General features: G+C 36.6%; 1 protein-coding gene across 1 annotated transcript in view; it reads left to right on the top strand.

The window, feature by feature from the left end:
• The window catches only part of tcerg1l (transcription elongation regulator 1 like), an 87,410-nt gene that overhangs the window by 4,189 nt on the left and 61,447 nt on the right, over nucleotides 1-21,774 (top strand). Inside the window, exons 3-4 of the mRNA XM_058405627.1 lie at nucleotides 7,488-7,634; nucleotides 7,886-8,057. Of these exons, the coding sequence (XP_058261610.1) occupies nucleotides 7,488-7,634; nucleotides 7,886-8,057 (319 nt within the window). The remainder of the gene's footprint in view (nucleotides 1-7,487; nucleotides 7,635-7,885; nucleotides 8,058-21,774) is intronic.

The raw sequence follows: 21,774 nt of genomic DNA, 5'->3' as shown, positions 1-21,774 counted from the left end.
CTAATATGAGGTCACCGAGCTAAAGGCAAAAGCTAATTCGTAGTGTTCTTAGATTATGTACTAAGCATCAACAACCATTAACCATAAATCACAGATATATTAGTTTATCACTCTGTAGTAGTTTAGTTCACTGTTTGTTGAAGGGCTAAAGTAGATTATCTAAACCAAATGCAAAGGGTTGTGGAATTTATTTTTTGGGGGAAAAAAAAACCAAAAAAACTTACTCCGTTTAAAAATAGAGACAAAGGGGAGTGTTAATAGTCAATCCTCCCTGAATATGCATGAGGTCTGAGCTATTGGAATATCAGCAATTCACACCTGAGTTCTGGTGACAACCTCCCAAAACAAAGCCTTTTCACACTGAAATATTCATGCGAAAAAAAAAATCACTTTCCATTTCTAGCAGGAAAAACTTAATGAATATGATACACTGCCAGTCCTAGTACATTTGGTGCCCAAGGCAAGCATCATGCTTTTGCATTTGCAAAAAAAAAAAAAGTGCTGTAACAAGTTTTCAGGACAATGAGAACATTTTTAGTGTTACTAAAGTTTTAACTTTACTAACTCATGACACATTTCTCATGAAGCAACATCTGTCTTCTACTTCTCCTTGCAGCTAAATAGCATTGCACTGGATGCTCTGATGGACATCAAATTTTGTCCTGTTTACACATCGCCACTCTGAGCTTTGGGCTGGCAAAACAGAGCAATGCTTGTGCACTGGTTCCACTTTACAGTCTTCTCTGTAACAGCTCTTAATCTATCAGTAATCTGCTTTTTGGGAGCTGTGAAAGACGACAGCAGTGGTACAATTGGCTCAGGCATTGCTCGCATGTAGCTCAATATACATTTGAAGGCTCTCCAAATTGGCAAGATGACACCTGCCTCCAAATGGTGCCTTAGGCAGCTACGAATGTTGTGTACGTCAGGAACTGGCTCTGAACACCAAAATAAAACCACAATTATATTCCAACCGTTTATTTTCAAAACTACTCCACATGAGCATTGCAGCACTAATAAAAGTTAGCAGCTACAGTATAACTCCATATACGTAACATTTTTATGAGTAGTGAGGAGCGTGTTCGCAATGGGAAACAAAGGGCAAATGAAATGTTTATAATTAATAGCCAGATACAGTCTGCAGTACCCCTGCAGAAGTAGACGCAGGGGGTACTCTGTTTTGAATTTTGCTAAATGGCTGGCATACCAATGAGAACACAGCTACTACTTATGCAAATTAGGAATAAAATGTTAGACGGTATATTTTGGGATTCAAAATTGGCAGTAGTGTCTGTCGAGGCTGTTTTGGTGTAGCTCAGTAATATGAGGTACCTCATGGCAATTTGTCTTTATTACTGTTATATTTTTCCTTATATTTTGTGAACAATTTGTTTCAACCCTTTGAACCCAGGCATTGCGTATTTCCATAGGAATATGTCTATAGGAACATTTGATTACCACCCTTTTGGATCTTTTATACAGAAATAAGGATCTGGCCAAGCACACAGCTTGAAGATTAGTTAAAGATTAAATTAATTGTGTTTATCCCAAGTTAGTAATATTTGTGCATTATTAAACCTTTAATTTAGGTAAATGTAAAAGAGTGCAAAAGGCTATTTCCTTTAAGTACTTAAATTTTTTCCATGTTACTTTTGTGCATATTCTAGCAGCACATTGCATGATTACTAACTACTAATCAATAGCAATCATTATATGTCTAACTAATTTTTTCCTTTGGGAAGAAGCTATCTACTGTAGAAGGATCTGTTTTAAATAACAACTGAATCAATAATAGAAGTTATGGAGGATAAGTTAGGATCAAGGGTGTGGTTATTGTGTGGTATTATATGGCTTCATTCTAATGAAATCAGATGGTAGTGGTTATTCATAGAAATTTCCATGAGATTAGTTTCACTGGTACAGGGTACATCGTAGTGGTACATTGTACATGGATATGTTTGTGCTGGTGCTGTTTAAAGTTGCTAGCTATCTACTGAACTGAATAATAGTATAGTAGAGAAGGAATGGGGAATTATAGTTTTTTCTTTTCTTGGACATTTTTGTGATGTCCATATCCTTCTTCTATATCACTTGGTTATGGATGCAAACAAATTCCAACACTTATTTTTCTGAATGAACAGATGTCTGTTAATCAATTACAAATACATATATAAATAGGAAATGCAATATTTTTCTTTCTTTCTTTCTTTCTTTCTTTCTTTCTTTCTTCTATGTTTTTCTTTCTTTCTTCTATGTTTTTCTTTCTTTCTTTCTTTCTTTCTTCTATTGTTATAGTTTTTTTTTTTTTCGAGAAATCTTGCCAAAAAGAATTATTGGACATCTGGTTGTAACAAGAGGTGCACATCAAGAAATCCCTTGGGGAAGCAACAAAAAGTCTTGCAATTTGGAGGCTTTTACTGTCATGTGGGTTGTAAAGAACAGGCAGATACGTACAAAGCAATGTAATAAACATACATACAAACATACATTCATTCATCATTAGTAATTGCCTGGTAAGAGTCACAGCAGTTTAAATTTGACCTACTAGTTTGGGCAGCGGTAGCTCAAGTGCTTAAGGCTCTGGGCTGTTGATTGGAAGGTCAGGGTTCAGGTTCCAGCATTGCCAAGCTGCCACTGTTGGACCCCTTAGCAAGGCCCTTAACGCTATCTTCTCCAGGGGTGCTGCATCTTAGCTGACCCTGTGCTCTGACCCCAACCTCCAAAGCTGTTATACGTGAAGAAAGAATCTCACTCTCAAAAATAAAGGCTTCTTCTTCTATATTTTGGGATTAGTGCTTGCTAAGTTTTAGGAGTGGCTACATAAATAATGAAAATAATTGGGTCAGGATTGAAAGGTGGGACTAATTATGTCACTTTTCTATTTGCACAATTAGAAATACATTTGAATAAAACAGATATGTGACCAGACACTTGTGATTAAGTAGCAAAATATACTGTATTGAGCTAATATCCATATGCGCTGAATAGCTTTACACAGAATAAACATTTACTGCATATTCATTCTTTTGCTTTATCGTGGTCAGGGTGACAGAGGATACAGAGATTCTCCCAGGAACACTGAATGTAAGGTGGCAATGCATGCAGGATATTACAGTCCATTTCAGGGAGCCATGCACATGCACTTTCACACACTCATTCACACCTAGGGGCAATTTAGCATAGCCAGTCCTCCTACCTTCATCATTTGAAGAGGTGGGAGGAAACTGGTGAGCTGGTAAGAAACTCATGCTGACATGGGTAGAATATGCACAGAAACTGTACATGGGCAGTAATCTGAAATTAGGATTTAAGCTGAGAACCTGGAGCTGTGAGGTTGCAATGCTGGCTGCCGTGCCACTGTGCTGCCCCTGACCTCGGATAGAGTTGAATTAATGCCAACAGTGCTATATTACTCCTCTGATAGTGTTAGATTGGGAACTGAGAGGGTTCATGTATCATCCGCTGTGGATTTTGCTCTGTAGGTGTAACGACTTTTTTGGTGCATTGTCCCAAAGCAAACGCCATAGAACTTACAATACGTATGATTGCTTGGTCGCTAGTATTTCTTCTGATTTTTACTATTCAAAGTTCATTGGTCAAGAGGGGCTTTTGTTAAACTCTACATAAAACCTCATTACAGCTCACATTTTGCCTGTCATGTTTCATAGTCTTGCCTATTCTTTGTGAGTGGGTCCAGTGCCACTCCTGATAATGGGCTGACCTTCAGGCCAGTATTAGCATACGGGCCATTATGTTGAGTATTATAAATGAGGTTAGCTAGGTCGATAGGATGATGACTGTAAAGAGCATAAAGCTGTTAGTCTCCACAAAACTCTTACTTGTAACCTCTAGAGGCGCTTATTTATGATTGCTTAATGCATACCGCCTCCCACTCACGAATACAGAATGGCATTAAATCTTTGAGAGGTCTGTGCAAAGAGTTTTGAGACTAGTGAACAAAGACGTGGGTTTATATTCTGTGGCAGAGAGGAGAGATGTACAGTAAAGTAAATTTTAACACCAACCTTCACTGGGTTACAAAGAGCACTGGGCTTCTGATTGACTTGCACCATAGTGAGGAAATGACTCAGCCTGGAAGAGTGTGTGTCACAAAGTGGTACTTCCCGCAGCTGAGTGTGGTTAATAATGAGCGCTGTGGAAATAGATCGGCAATAATGCAGAGAAGTGACTCCACTCTTGAGCATTAAGGATTGTCTTTATGCCTGCATCACACTCCAGGCACATTACCGGAATATGATTGACATTCTGTAGATAACACACATTCATAGACTATGAAGCTACCGGTTCATCCGAAAGTTTTATATTTCTGGGAAGCTCAAACAAAGATAATGGAGAATTTTTATTATGCACTTATAAAAGTTTTGTGAAAAGGGGTTTTATGTAAATAAATGGGCTTTGACATTCCTGTGCCATTTAATTTTTCTTTATGAAATTGATCTTTTGAACCTATAGTTCCTGCTCTGTAAAGAATATTCACCATAACCTGAATGTCAGACTTCAGCTTTTAGCCAGCTTATTCATGCTTTTGTTAAATCAGTGAATAGAAAGGAGCCTCCCACAGTTAGGAAAGCCATAAATTTGGTACATGTGACCTTCCCCATTATTTTGTGCCAATATGACCCAGAAACATTGTTTTTTGAAGGGAAAAGGATCTTAAATTTTGCAATGAATACAAATGAATGCAATGAAAGATATTAATTGTATTATAACACCTCTTTTTGGCCAGAAGGTATTGATTCATTTTCCATAACAGAAGCTCTGACATTATTTCCAGCTGCAAGGCAAATCACAGGTAACCGTGTATGATTAAGGCATCATTCAAAAATGGTTAATGTTGGCAATCACTGTGTTATTAGAGGTATACTTTGGATTAATAATTCTGACAGTGATTATTCTCTTATTACACCACACAGTGTTCTGCTTTATTACTTAATTGGAAGATTTATTTAGATACAGGACAACCATTTTTCAGTGCACATAAATTGGATTTTGTTGATTGTCATAGAAATGAAAACATAAGAAAAGATCCTAACACTAATTCAGTCCCAATCTGATCCTGAGCGTATTGCATCCACATTTTTTAAACCAACCCAGGTAACAGTGTCCTCTTATGATTTCATTCCATGAGTTTTATCCGTTTATTATTGATCAGATTTTCTGTTGTGAGGAAATCTGGGGTAAAATGTAGTGAGGAAAGCTGATACCTTCATCCTGCAGATAAAATCCTGTTATTGACTGGTTTACAGGCATAAAGATGATAATTATACAAAGGTCCAACAGCTATTCATTTAAGGGATGTTCCCAAAACTTGTAATCACTGAGGAGGATTGACTGGAAAGAATGAGAAAGAGTGAATATGTAATATACAACTATATATTTTCTATTGAAAAGTACAAGTAACTAGTTAAATTGAACTTTTGCTTAAACTTTCATTTGAGTAAGAACAAATCAAACTGCACAGAAGCCTGGAGTTTCAATTAAAAATGATAGAGCACATTACATGACATAATTATACTTCAATGCACACACACACACACAACTAATCATTACCTGTAGACTGTGCTACACCAATTGAAATTCATTACACTTTCACCGCAGTACACTTTGCAACTCATATTTATATATTTATGACTGTGTCCTTGATATTGACAATTCCACATAAATTTTTTACTCTTTTCCTGTTTTAGAACAGCAAGTTTTCCAAATCATAATGCTAACTCCTGACTGAAAATGTCCTTGAAATAAATAACCCCCTCACACCTCCGGCTTGCAAATTCAGCCTAAACTCCCTCATATTTGTATTCTCTCCATATATTGGTGCAAGGATATGATTTTAAAAAACTCATTACAAGCTCAGAATGCATCAGTGATCATCATTTAATGACAGTTATGGATCAGTTCTTTTTAACTTAAGACCTTTCATTTCTGAAGTAGTTTCCCAGAAGTCTTATGTGTCCTTAATACTGTAGAGTCAACTGTAATTATTTGACACTGTTTATAAGAATAGGCTACAATCAGCTTAAGATAGTTTGAGTTAGTTTAAGGAGCACCTATTAGGGGTGAACTACTTTCTTGTGTTTTATTCAAGTAAAGTCAAAAGCAGTCCATTTGTATACACTAATGAATGACTATTAGTTAGTATCAGGTAGGGTAAGTGGTGCACTTGAGTAATGAAATGAAATGAAATGAATGAAATGAGTAGTTTAGAGCTAATAAGAGTTTAACATACTTAAGCAAATGGTTCATATTCTAAAGTTTTTAAAGATCATCGTCAGGGTTAATTATTAATTAGTAAATATAACTGAACTAGGTTTGCTTCTTAATTAATTTATATTAGCTACTGGAATTGATGCTAGTCTAACCTAGTGCTAGCTAACAATCTAACTTAGACAAAGCATTTCTTTTGTTAAATTAAGTTAAAGTTCATGCTTTCAGTAGAGGCAAAGAATGTGCCTTATTTTATACAAGGCTTTGCTAACTCCAGCACACTGTTCCACTCTGCAGTCATGTGACTTCAAACATACACAGCTACACACCTACAGTGTTAACTCTTGAGGTCTAGCTTGCAGTATTGGATGCTAACCTGAGCATATTAGTTTATATTGCATATAATATTGCATAGCATATTATATTGATATTTAGCATACAGTCATTGCCAAAAAAGGGCCTTCATGATATGTATATGTATATAGAAAAAACACGGCTATGACACAGTAGCGCAAATATCAGGTTAAAGAGTACATAAGAAGCCTGTAAGATCCTCAAGCTGATAAATGTGATGCAAAGCTTGCCAGATTTAAAAGAAAAGGGAAGGCATAGAAATAAAGCTTCAAAAATGTCAAAAATACTAGTATTAAGTATTAAAATGTCCAAATATTTTTTACTGTAACCGAGTACAATGACCTAAGTATATTCCACACTTGTAATCATCTGTAGTTGGAGTGTAAAAGGTAGAAAATAATTATAATTATTCTCAGTACTTTGAATAACTAAACAAATTATTTACTGTGCATTACCACAACTAGTCACTGAATTATTGGTTGTTTTCAGATATCCAATTACTAATACTAATATATTAATATATTCCAAGTACTATTACACTGTAAATGCATAATGAATAGTCCATGTGCGTATAAGTGTCTAATTTGCACTTTACTGGATAAAGACCAAAGCCATAATTAACCACTAATATGCATGTCTTAACATAGAGTGTTACCCTTTTAACACAAAATTATACCTTGTATTAATGTCAAAATATCAGTTTTTATTTGATATATTAATTTATGCTCATTTTCCTGGAGAGTACCAATTATTCTGGAGTTATTGTATAAACAGAAGATCGTTTTGTTCGCACCAGGTCATTTTGCATATTAGCACATTTGATTCTTAGATCCTTACACAGGATTGAACATAAAATTCAACTTAAAATGAATGTGTCCTTCAGTGTCCCTCTGTGTGTCTTTCAGTGGGAGCTTACATCTAGGCCCCCCATGCTGGGATTTCAGCCTTCTGCGGGTGTTGATCTGGTTCCTGTGTTCCCTGTTGTGTATCGCACTGTACTTCAGCCACATTACGGCAAGTCCTGGCTGGAAAAACGCACGCCTGACTACAAGGTGAAACACTGCAGTGTGTTATGAGTGTTTTAACTGTAACTACATGCAGAACATTGGATGCTTATGTAAAAGAGCTGTTTTGTACTCATAAAGGTTAATTAAAACAGTATCAGAACAGCAAGCATTTTTCCATGTTGAGCATCTCTTGTGAGAATTTAATTCTACTTTTGGTACATCCGATTACACACGCTATTAGTAGAACATAGCATTTGCAGTTTGGTCAGCATTTTACTTTACTCTCTCACTTGTAGGTTTATCTAAATAATGCTTTGGAGACCTGGATTGGGCCAGAAGAACTGGGAATCTTTCAGCATCAGGAAAAGCCAGTGCTAATGACAAACCAAGTAGCGATGAGCATATCGAGGCCAACAGCTGCCTCCAGGAATTTCCACACTCTGCTTCTGACACCCAGGCGCATTTCAGGTAGGAGGAAGAATTTTCTAATCCTTTATTCTTTTGGCCTGCTGGCCCACTGTCAGGTTTGCCTTAATCCACAGGTTTTATCGCTCTCTTCTCATATTTTAGGTTTGCTTTTTTCCCCCATTCTCTTGGATTTGAATCCTTCTATTCAACTGCAAGCGAAGCTATCAATCTGTCAACCTTAATTTTATGATGATTACAAAAAAAGGAAAAACATTAGTAGGAGGAAAGGCTTTGTGTGGCGACAACTGTGGTTTTCACACATTGCTTTGAAAGCATTGTAGCAGTGAAGTGAAAGCAGTGGAAGTTGTACACAGGTCAAATGAAGGTCTTCCAATATGGGATGAAAATAGATTTGGATTATAAGTCCACACCTGCGTGGCTTAGATGTCTATAATAGTGCCTTCCTCTGCAGTAGTAACCTGGGTGCACTCCTCTCTTTCCTCTTGTAGCTGGACAGAGATGGATCCCATTGCAGGTCTAATAGACTGATGCTGAAGGATTACTCCTTGAAAGATTAAAAAAAAATCATCTTTCCTGAGGATTTTGTGTTACTGCAAGAAGGACTGTGAAAAATTGGAAGATCTGAAACAAGTTGTGGTTTGTGTATCCACACTGTTACGTAGCCAGAAATTGATTTCAATGGAAATCAGGAAATATGATAAAAATAATCATTGCATATTCTATAAAATGAAATGAAAACGTTACTTGCTCATGCATTTGGTGTGGATGCCAGACAGCAGGAGTGTTAGTGTTAAGTATTTCCCATTTAATTATTTATTGCATGTCAGCCAATCCTGTCGTATTTGTAACATTACTAGGTATAGGAAATACATTTCTGACAGTTGCAGTGAAAATGATTAAAATAACAAGCTGGTGTTGGGGGAAAAATATCTCATATTTTGTGTGTATTTCTTGTAGAAGAAATACAGCAGCTGTCACATTTATTTGTCACTGTTATCTCTGAACTCAAAGAGTGGCTAGCTGGCTAATGGCTTTCAAACAGAACTGGGGAAAAAAATACATTTTATGTAATTCTGTTTCTCACCAAAAAAAACCTGGCAGACTATACAGTGTGATTAAACAAACTAAAGGATGTATCCATTTGATACCACGGGTAGAATCATAATGACTGGCTTCAGTGACCTTTTCTAAAAATCATTAGCACACAAATACTGAGCAAAACAATGTTATCTGACACATATAATTATCCGCACTGTATGTATGCTATGTTAGCCGCGAATGAATAACCACATGGTACTGTCATTAAATATTTCAGGGAGGTTCTAACCTGAAATCTCCCCAGCTATGCCTCTGCATCCCCATAAATCTCTGATGTGATTCAGGGCAAATGGCCAAAAGGTTTCAAACTGTTGTGATTTCCATGTGCTGTGTAATTTCTAATTATTAGGTTCTTTACTTCCACCTTGAAATAAGATGCAGATTATAAACTTTAGGTTAAAGGTGAAGCATAAAAAAATCCAAAACATATAGTTTGTATTATACATTTGTCTCTCCTTTATATGGTATCAAAAGCTCCAAATAGATGGCCAATGCTAAATAAATCCATCATGACAAAGGTATATCGATTAGAAATGTAGTCAAAGTGGTAACATTTAGTGTGGTGTTCTGCAGCAAAAACACACTGTTGGGCTTCTAGATACACAACCAGACACAATATGGAGGAGCGCCATCATTACTGATCAATGGATATCTGTCATTAATGATCACAGATCAACATAAAAGGAGCTGCTGAACACATCAGGAACACAATCCAAGATATAGAAGATATAGGGATGTGTCAGAGACTACAGTAAAGATAAAATGACCTCAGATCATTTACCAGAAGATGCAAATCACTGCTCAGCCCCAAGCAGCACAAATATCAGGTTACGGTTTACTAAAAGTACATAAAAAGCCTGTGTGGTTGTTGAGCTTATTGATAAATGATGAAATGAAGATGAATCTTTACAGAGAGAAAAGAAAAAGGAAGGCACAGAGAGAAAAAGTACTTGTGATCTGGTGATTACGATAATTAGGGCTTGTGGACAGAAACATCCTCAATGCTCACATCCAAACAAATTCCACAACATACTGGATGATTTTACTGAATGCTACTTGCTAGTAAGATGAAACTGGTAAAGATACTATTCTGAAAGAACATTAAAAATCTATTTTTTAAAACATCTATTTTTCACTGACTTGATATTCTTGACTGTCACTGAGCTGTATTTTACTTGCTGAAGACTGATGACCAAACAATCTCAAATAAGTAGGATGCAGAAATGGCTGCATTACAGAATTGGCACTTTATTACCAGAGAGGAAAATGTCTATGGTTGACAGAAATTGCAGTCATCCAATCCAAAGTTCTTTGAAAGAACATGCTGAACATAATTCAGTTAAAGATAATTCAGTTTTATTTTATACTTTTAGTATCCTTAATCAGGAATACTTAATTAGAAAGGTGGTTCCTGTATGGTTTGTACAAATTGGATGTGATATAAGTAAGGTTAAATAACATATACACTATATCGCCAAAGGTTTTGGGACATCCCTACAAATCATTGGATTCAGGTGTTGTTTTTCAGGGGTTGGGCTTGGCCCCTTAGTTCCAGTGAAAGAAACTCTTAATGCTTCAGCATACCAAGACATTTTGGACAATTTCATGCTCCCAACTTGGGGATGTCCCCTTCCTGTTCCAACATGACTGCGCACCAGTGCACAAAGCAAGGTCTATAAAGACATGGATAGAGCACAGAGTCCTGATCTCAGCTCGATAGAAGAGCTTTGGGGATGAATTAGAGCGGAGACTGCGAACAAGGCCTTCTCGTTAAACATCAGTGACTGACCTCACAAATGCGCTTCTAGAGGAATGGTCAAAGATTCCCATAAACACACTCCTAAACCTTGTGGAAAGCCTTCCCAGAAGAACTGAAGCTGTTATAGCTGCTAAGGACAAGTCAACTCCATTTTAAATTCATGTGCATGTATAGGCAGATGTCCCAAAACATTTGGCAACATGGAGTATGTTAGTCCCATTGCTACTGTTACATTTGAAATCCAAGCGACACAAAAGATGGAGTTGTCTATACTGTTTCATGACAGAACCGTAGATCATTTATGTAGTAGCCAGCTCATGGGAATAAGATTTTAAGGGAGGACATTTTTCAGTCAAAATGGTCTCTCTCTCTTTCTCTCTCTGAAGTGTTAGCCTCTGATTGCCTTCTCTGGGCTGCGGAATGCTCTGTCATTTGTGTCATATTTAAAAGAGAACTGAAACTATGACTGCACTACAGTGCAATACAGGAAAATGCAGTGAGAATACCAATTAAATCATGAACAATATAAATACTGTGTGAGTGTGTTTGTTCAGGTTGGGTGAAGCTTGTGTTTATTTCTACGATATATGACAAGCAACAAATTTGTAGCATGGCGAAAAAAAGTTTAGTTTACTGTGTCTACTTTAACTGTCATGTGTGATTGAATAGCTGCCAGACACGTGCACACATTCCTTCAGTGGAATTTGGTGGAAGCTGCTAGCTTAATGACCACATGTGTCTTTTACTAGAACACTGTCACCTTTATTAAATCACTGTTGCAGTGCGAGCGAGTGAGTTAACTGACTTTTCTGCAGAAGTTTGGCCTGAATTTGTATGTATGTGTGCTAATACAATGGATTACTGGGGTGCCTCTACCTGTCAGGAGGCTGAGATTGATGTATGGGATTTAATGAGTGCATCCGAGAGGTGAGTCTTAGAACTTAATCACTTGAAAAATTTTTCATGGAAAAAGCACTTGTGTTATTGTGCTATTTTTGCCACTAGCTTGATTCCTGCTTTCTTCTAGCTTGGTGAAAACCTAATTGACTGATAAAATGCCTTTATTTACATGAACACAATTGATGGCTCACCTGATGTAGAGTTACATGTCTTTGTTAGTCCAGAGCTACATCTTAGAGCTAAATTAAAAGACGTTTAACAGACCTTGAGTACATTATCCTTTGTTCTGTATGAATATATAGACAGTCTTTAGAGAGATTATATACAAAATTTGTGGGCAAAAGCAGCAGAGGTTTGTTCATTCATCCTTTGTAGTAACTGCCTTTAAAATGAGCCACTAGTTCATGCGAGTTTGTGGAAATAGAGCCAACTTAAATAGTTAGAAAATAAAAAGTCATCAGGAGTGATGCAACTGAGCTTGAGGAATTCACATAACATAGGGTTGTTAGGATTTATGTTTAGTTAAACAAAATCCTTACAGTTTAAGCCACATCCACTTTGGGATAAAATCTAAATACATATACAACAAACAGCTGCCAGACTTTCTTCTTCATATCTCAAGGGTCCCGGGTTGGATTCTGAGCTCTGGTGACTTTTTGTGTGGAGTTTCTGTACATATTCTCCCCATATCTGTGTGTGTTTTTCCTCAGGATTTTCTGGTTTCTTCCCACTTTCAAAAACATACCAATAGATGGATGGGCTAAGCTAAAGTGTCCTTAGGTGTATAAATAAGTGGCCCAGATTTTCAGAATGACCAGTTGAATGAGTAAGGAATTAGAAACACTCAAACCTTTAGGAATAATTCAGAATGGTTCTTTAGACCTTGTGTCCATATTGTGCTTCAACTTAATAGAAAGTCTGTGTCTGGTGTCTCTAAATAGAGACCTAGAACCTGGTACCTAGAACCAGAAAGTTTTGCTTGTTTATTCTTGCTAATTACTTATTTTCAGCTAACGGATATCTAGTCATCCAGCAGTATGACTTTCTGAATACAGATTAATACATAATCTGTGCTTTATTAATCAAATGTTCTTGTGTGCACAGTAGTGCTTATTAACATTCTAAGAAATACTTTTTATTCACTTACTTACGCTTATGTATATCTCTCTGAGTAAGGGTGTATGCCAAATGTTAGAAATGTAAATGTAAATGTACTACATGCTAATTGATATATGTGATATATGTAAAATATTATTAATGATTTTTTTTTAAATCAAATTTTAATCTATCTACAAATAAACAAAATACAAGTCTATCACTTTTCAAACATTATATTAAAGTGTATATTTAAATGTACTGAGAACCAAAGATGAAACCAGTGAATAAAAAACTGTAGGTAGAATTTCCACATCCTCATTTTACCAGCGAATTTAAGCGTATGTGATGAATAAGGGCCACTGTGCATGGGTTGCCTAGATGGTTTACACTGGACTGTAGTGATATTAATCTTTGATAGAATGGAAATTTTGCAGTGTTATTGCTCAGCTTTCCCTCTGCAAATAAGAATAAAAAAATAACTAACTATTACATCAATGCAGACAGAAATGTATACTATATATATATATACAGTATATACTTTACTGTATTCAAATTTATTTGTTACATACACAGCCATACCCAGTACAAAATACTTCATCAACTGTATGTGTCACAAAAATAGTATCAATAAGAGTAAAAAGCATAAAATAAAGACTAAAGATAAACAAAATATTTAATTTCAATAAAAATATTGTGAAAGCCCATACAGAAATAAAAAGCCAAGAGTATACAGTATACTCTGCATGTCTGTGTAGATGTGTCGTAAAACTATAAAGTATGGCCCAAACGTTTAGGTTTAAATTCTTCAGTATTTTCCCCTGATTAGATATTTTCTTATCAAATAAATATCAGCTGTTAATGATAATGCTGAATATTTTAATTGAGGTTTATCGTATGTTTAGATTTCAGTCATTCTTTGTTGCAAAGCTGTAACAAACGTAGGTGAGGTTGCAAAGATACAGCTTGCCTTATGCTTTATGGTTTATGCTTTCCTGATTGACTGTGACATGAATTTTGCCCAAAGAGTGCATGACCGCTGTTAAAATTACAAACTTTTTCATGTGCGGTGTCTTACTGTCACTTAGCATCAAAGCACTTCCATGATTGTTCCATTTTGAATTCTCACCCCCATATGCCTGTGTGGCTCCATTAAGCATACATTAAGCATCACATCCGCATCCACTACCCCATAAACAGTGAGGCTGTAAGTCATTTGAATTCACACATAGGTCTTGTATCAGTTTATTTACATTAGGTGTGATTGCAATGCTGCTGACACAATGTCTCCATACTCACATTATTATCATACACAGTATAGTAATTTGCTATGTTCTTTCATGGTCATACATGACCACTATAGATGAACTATTCATATTATTCATAACCCCGATGTTAGCGTCTGACTTCAGTTACATTCATTTAAACTGAAATTTAACAATTCTATTCAGATAATGGGAAACTTATATAAAAAATGCTCAATAGTAGGAGCATCCCAAGATGGATTATTTTTGCTCCGAGAGTTTTATTCATTATCTAGCACAACAATCTCGAAATTACATTTTTTATTTGTTAAAGAATGAAGAATGAATGTTGTAGGAGTTCCTGTTATGACTTGTTTTACAGCAGTTGTAAAAAGTCATTATCTCACTTTCTCTAAAAAGTAGTAAAACAGAAAAACCACAGTTTGCTACAAAACAAAAAAAAGAAAAGAAAAGAAGAAGCAAAAGTGCTCTATCTTAAAGATTTTCCTGTTGTGGGAGAAGAAACAGCTTTACTTTACTGTGATAAAGCTCTTACACTAGGGACTCTTATCTGAAGTGCTCAATGTCCTAATAAAAAGTTTCTCTATAGCAATGATTATGCAGTTATTCATTATATTCATTGACTTTATGTGCAGATTATGTGCAGCATCCACCATACATGTCCCCGCGTATACGCTGTTACTGTAGGCATTAGAGTGAGTGCAGTAACGTAAAACTTTGATTTAAACACTTTAATCATAATTGAGAATTTCACAGTGCTATGGTGTATGTAAGGAATAACACATGACAGACTATGCTGTTATACAAAAATAATGCTCAGCAGGGGGTGTGGTGCAGAATGAGTTGCAAGCCAAAGTAACAGCATGATATGGAGTGTTATTTCACTTATACTACAGTGATTTGCCAAAAATTGACATATATATATATATATATATATATATATATATACACAGTATATATATACAGAATATAATAATATATATATATATATATATATATATATATATATATATATATATATATATTACCAGTCAAAGTTTGGGACACATCTTCTAATTCCATGGTCTTTCCTGATGTTTATTTCTTTCTACATTGTAAAACAATGCTGAAGGCGGCCGAAATCCACAATAATGTTCTTTGAACAGTTGATATTGAGATATGTCTGCTACTGATGCTCTGTAAAGCCTTCATAACGGCTCTAATCTGAGGTGCTGTTAATTGGTGATTTCTGAGGCTGGTGACTCTAAATGAACTTCCCCTCTGCAGCAGAGGTAAATTTTGGTCTTGCTTTACTGGGAAGGTCTTCATGTGAGCCAGTTTCATCATGGTGCTTGATGGGTTTTGCAAATGCACTTGACAATACTGTTCTTGCAAGAACTATTCCAGAACACCCGACCTTCGTGTCTTAAAATAACAACTGACTGTTTTTTGTTGTCATTACATATGGATTACTTAAGTCCATGTGTGTTATTTCATAGTTCTGAAATCTCCAGTATTGTTCTAGAATGTAGAAAATAAATCCCTAAACAAAAAACACTGAACGTATAAAAACATATAAAAACATTAAAAGGTTAGGGTTAGGGTTAGGGTTAGTCCAAACTTTCAGTCCAAACTGGTAGTATATATATATATATATATATATATATATATATATATATATATATATATATAATTTATTAATGAACAACACTTATTTTAGCAGTTTATAGATTAAATGTTGTGGAACATCTCAGTGACAAGTTAGGGCCTGTTTTCTCTTACTATAAACTTTCTATTACAATAAACATTCTTCACCAGCATCTCTCTCTCTCTCTCTCTCTCTCTCTCTCTCCCTCTCTCTCTGCAGTGCTTACAACTAAAAAAACTCCTTCCATAAATGTTAAATAAACTTCTCCACAAAACTTCACCACCACAACGATTATTAAGCAAAATGTAATGTCAGTTTATTATTAGTTTTAGATTATCTGGAGCATCTTCTATACAAGACCCTGTGAATGAGCTGTTACTATAGAAACACTAATGTTATTAGCACAAGCTCATTAATATTAACCAGTCTTCTGTGTTTAAGATGGAACTATTTGTTATATGAAAATCTAACATCCTGTTAACCTTCTGACCAATCAGATTTAAGCATTCAGCCATGCTGTGGTGTAACAGTCATTAATGCACATGTGCAGACGGTTATTTGTATAGTTATCATCATATATGTTCGGAAATATTGTGATATATTGTGGTTATTTTGGCTCTGTTACTCGTAAATGTTAGACTGGAAGTGAAGAACAATGTTTTGCAGCACAAGCTATTGGTCCCAGAAGAAATGTAATAAACATGGGTAAAGGTGGGCTTATAAAGTTCAACGTCTCCGCTTGCTGCAGGGCTTCATCCTCTGCCCTTAAAATCACAATCTACAAAGGGCAAGAGCAAGAGCCAAAACAGGAACCTCTCTTTCTCAAGGCACCGAGTCATCACCTGCTGATAATACAAGCACTTTTCCGAATGTGTAGTTTTTTTATGGGAGAACTTTTCTAATCAGGTGTAAATCTGTCTAATTTTGCAGATTCAGTGTGTTTCATTAAATCATTGCTGTGTAACGTATATACTGAATGCTTTATGACTATTAATCACAGCCATACGCGGTTGGTTGGAACGTTTTGTTCCCATTATTCTTTTGTGAAATGTCAAAAGAACAGCACGACCAGCATGACTGATTGTGAAAATCAGGCAAAGCGATCACTTAAATGCATCTAAATGTAGCCATCTGTCATCAGTCAGTGCTCAAAGCAAATGCATGCACGAATTCCAACTCTCAATTCAGGCATTAGCATATTGAAGTCTCCAGGTAAATGATCAGAGTTGTAGAGAATAAAGTGGCCCTTAAATGGAATTCTGTGTGTGTGGATGTCTATTAAACGACTGTGAGGGCCAAATGCCCCCATGGTGTTAGGAATACTCGACAAATTGCCACTGTAGTTGGTAGAGGACAAATTTATTTATGCGGCATCAAAATTCTGACGTTAGGGCTGGTGTTAGATGTAGGCTTTGATAATAATATTGAATTGTGTGTATTTGTTTTAGCTGTTAAACAATATCTACCGTGAAGCAACAAACAAAAGGAAATAAAATTTTCAATTTTTCAAAGTTTTTCCTTCAGCTTGACTTTTTCTCATTATGTTCCTGCACTGCAATGTGCTCCAAAGGTTATACTACCACCTGCTCCAAGGGTTACGCAACACACCATGAATATCAACATAGACTGAAGAAAATAATTTCTCTCAAATGAAATATGTGTAAAACAGGTTCGAGTCAGGAACCTCCGTAGTTCTTGAGACTAAACTGTATTATCAAATTAGTCTAGCATTTCCTCTAGTTTATGCTCTGAATCTGACATGTATCACATGTATCACTTATCACCGATTTAACTGCTTCCAGAGGGTCTTGTATGGCATTGATTCTCTGTGCCGCTTGTGTGTTTTGCGTTTCAGTCTGGGCATTTTTGTGGCTTTCGGCCATTTTATAGCAATGAAGGAGAATTTACTTTAACTCTACAATTCTACAGCTTTATAGACCTAGCCACAAAACCCTCGTTTTTCATTGCCGTGAATTTGTGCCCCGTCTTATTGACAGGACCTAATGAAATGTGAAATGTCAACTGTGGCAAGAAATTTCAGCTCCTGGAAAATGGAGTTTAGAAGAGTGCAATGAAGCGCAGGATAGGAACGTGGGCTGGTTATTGCAGATCAGTCATATAGCCTGTTCCAGGGATCCTAAATGAGACCCTGTGAGAAAGAGAGAGAGAGAGAGAGAGAGAGAGAGACAGAGAGACAGAGAGACAGAGAGAGAGAGTTGGCACATTAAACAGTATCACCATGGTTGACAGAGTGTTGTTTTTTTTTTAAAAAAAAACATACAGCATGGTGTTATGTCATCCTCAACAGTTCATAAATATTTCTTTTTATATTAACTGTAAAAGAAGAGGATTCCCTAAAGATATTTCTGCATTCAAAAATAAAACATTCTCAAACATACCCTCTGTCTGTTCAAAGGAGAACATGCACATATATACTTACAGACAACTTGAAAAAGGTATTTGATGTTAAAGTACACCAAAACCACAAGCACAAATTTTATATCAGGCATAGAGTGTGCTACATGTAGTATTCTGTATGAAACCACAAGGTTTTACAACTGTCTCTTAGAAAAAGATTACCACTGAGAAAGGATACTTCTCTGAATTGCTTAGCTCTAGTATATAGCTCTTGCTGATCTCCTGAAACAGTATAGTCCATCTAAAGCACTTACTCACCTGAGTCAGGCTTAGTCTTGAGGATTAGTCTTAGTTCAGCTGGTGGAAGATGGTTTTGTTGCCACTTATCACTCATAAACTCTGCGGTAGTGTTTCAGTGCACATTGTGAATACTAGATCGGTAGCCTTTTTATGAGCTTTTCTGGGGTCTGCAGGTCAAACACCCAACATCAATCACCCTTGCCCAAGTGACCCGGTTGGGGGTGATCAGTCTTTGGACTGTGACCCAGCAGCAGTAGACCACAGCTCTGTCCTCTTAGTCCTCTTTCTGTGGCATCACTAATAGATTTTATGGTCCTCCACACTATGCCTAGCTGGATCAGGACTTTACAGAGTGAGTGGCCTGCAAAACCCAAGCAGCTGATCTCTGCTAGTTCACAGCAAGTGCTTCAGCCATTTTTCATCCATTTCACACTTGGGGTTTTTCCTTTCATATGTCTTCTCTATGTGCTCTTCCCAGGGTACTGAGAGCTCTACCATAATCATCTCTCTGGTGCTATCTGAAAAGAAGACCTGTTGTTGGTCTTGGCTGTGAGGAAGGCTTCTCTGATGTCTTGGCAAAAGTGGTGTCGCTTACTGATCGGTATTGGTTACAGCCAGTGTTGATGTCTGAGCCTACTATCTCAAAAGCTGCTTTGAGCACCTGGTTGAAGCAATAATGGTCTTTGCCAATGGCCTTTGGGCAGTTCCTTGAAATGTGCTCTAGTGATCCTCTTCCAAAACAAAGAGGGCAGGCTGGTGCTTTGCTCTTTCCCCAGATGCTGAGGTTAGTAGGACTTGGCAAGCTAATATGGAAGCAGAAGCCCAGGTAAGTCAGCGCTCTACTGCAGATTCCCAGCTCATCCGTGATCCTTGCTGTCAAAGGTCCGCCATACTGCTGGCTCTTGCTTTTTCCACACCTGTTCGAACATTACCTTGAATTAAGTAGTGTTTCTCCTTGCTACTTGCGTTTTCTGTTGGAATCCTGGGGAAGAAGCCTAACCCAGCCTGGCCTATTACCTGCATTCCCCACTAGAGCTGTATACAGGGATATACACACATTTTGTGAAATATCCAAATGGAGCCAGTCATAAGGCATCTAGTTTTAAAAGAATCAGGATTTCTCTACACATAATATATGACAAGCGTTAAAGCAGATTTCCATTTAATTAATATTAATCACCTAGCAAGCAGGATAACAAAAGCAACAAAGTCAGCTTGCAAAGATGAAAGAGGCTTTGTTGAGGGAACCAAAAATTATGCACATGATTCACTGGAGCTTGGTGACATCTGTCACATGCAGGGTTTACATTCTTAGAGGTATTAGAGAGTCTGACATGTGTAAAGTCAGATGATTTTACATTGCCTCATACAATGCCTTGCACATGCAGTAAACCATCCCTAGCTCTTCATCCATTTCTGCTTCCCAGTATATGCTTTCTGATAGTTACAGACAATAAATGTAAATAGAAGAAAAAATGAAGTGTATCCTGTATACACTTAAAAATCCACAACTCTGAAAGTCTTCTTTGCTTTATCCGCCTGGTGGAACCTTAAATGTAGACTTTATGACAGTAAAACCCTGTTCTTCCTAATCAAAGATGTTTCAAAGTCAAGGCCTAGCAGGAAGCTTACCAAACTTTTGAATGAATACATGGGTTAAGACATTTTTTTTTAATTTGTTTTATGTCTAGACACTGAATTAAGTCTCCTCATGTGTTACCTGGGAATGCATTCCCTATAGAGGGAGCTTTTGTTCTTTAATAGGTTGTTGTGGTTAAGCTCCATGTCAAGTAGCTTTTGCCGATCCACAGAGCAAACAATACCTCCCATGGTTATTATCCCAGTTTTTTTTTTTTTAAATCATATCTAGAGTTAGATGGAATTAGCAGGAAACAATGAGAAAAAATGAAGAAAGAGTAGTCTTTAGTGGATCTTGCTGATCTGTACTGATCTTTTTTTTTGACCAGGCAGATATTTACCTCATGTACCCATCTAGTGTTTTAGCACCACAGCATCCTGGAAGATTTCAAAGTCCTGAAAGCTTTTTGCAGCTCTTCTTGCACTTCCACTCACCATCAGCCTTTTGGTTCAATTTATTCGAAACAAGAGCCCTCTGAGAGGCAACATGACACCAACATCATACAAACACTGCAGCTAGCTTTCTATGTACAGCACCAGTGCATCTATTAAAAGGAAGCAAAGCAACCTGATATTGATTCTAGTTCTAGTTGTTAAATGAAGACACATACTCCTGTATCATTTTTTAGACAGGTTTGGGGGTGTATTAAAAATTTGCTGACCAGTAATTGCAACCCTAGAGAAATAGAAAAGAAAATCCTTAACTCACAAAAAGACAATAGCTCTGGTATTTAATTAATCATGTTTTTTCAAACTTTCTAATATTCGATAACCAGCTGAAGTAAATAAATAAAAAAATTAACAAAAAATTGACAATTTTGATGTGTGTATGTGTTTTTTTCAGAACACAGTGTTTAAAGATTTACATTTATGTAAGTCCTCAATAAATCACACTCTCTTGCAGGCAAGACTCAGTAGAATATATAATTCATGTTTTTTTTCCTTCTCATGTCATGTCTACGGCTGATCTCACTCAATAAACACATTGTTTATATGATCCCTGTGTCTGTGTCCTCTGGCTAAATGTTGAAATGTAGTTGTTAGACTTTACTTTCTTTATCAGCTAATTTGAAGCCCAATCAAGTTCTTGTCACTTTCCCTACCAGTGCTAAATCTTTCCCCTCTTTCCTGTCATAACAGAAGCTCTATTCTGGACCGATTCTATATTATATATCCCAAGTGACCTGATTTTCAGAGTGGTGCTCATGTTAAGCATTCTGTCTCTGATCCTCCCACTCAATGCCATTAGATAAAGTGCTGTGTGTTTCAGAGAGATAGAATAAGATCTCTTCGGTATTGGATCACTCCCAAGTCGCTATGTGTGTAAGTATGTGGGTCGGTGCATGTGCTAGCTCTTCAGCAGCTCAGCCATCAGTCTGTGTATGTGTGTGTTTAGTTCTGATTAAGCCGCCCTCAGGCTGCCGGTTCTGTACTGGATCCAGATTGACTAGGCTATCGTAGTGCCATTCCATCACTGGAACTCCAGATGAAAGCAGCTGTGAAACCTGATAAAAAAAAAGCAAGCTTGACAGCTATCTAGAGTACAGAACAAAGACAAACCTACATGCATGGTTCACATGCAAAAAGACAACTAACACAGAGCTTGCCACTGAATGGTTTTGAAAGTGTTTCAGTGTTACTGTACTAATATTTTGATTGTTTACAGGCATAATAATAATAATAATAATAATAATAATAATAATAATAACAACAACA

The sequence above is a fragment of the Hemibagrus wyckioides genome, linkage group LG13, assembly GCF_019097595.1.
Source record: "Hemibagrus wyckioides isolate EC202008001 linkage group LG13, SWU_Hwy_1.0, whole genome shotgun sequence".
NCBI classification, from domain to species: domain Eukaryota; kingdom Metazoa; phylum Chordata; class Actinopteri; order Siluriformes; family Bagridae; genus Hemibagrus; species Hemibagrus wyckioides.
Note: the sequence above shows the minus strand (reverse complement) of the source record. Positions and strands in the feature narration are given on the sequence as shown.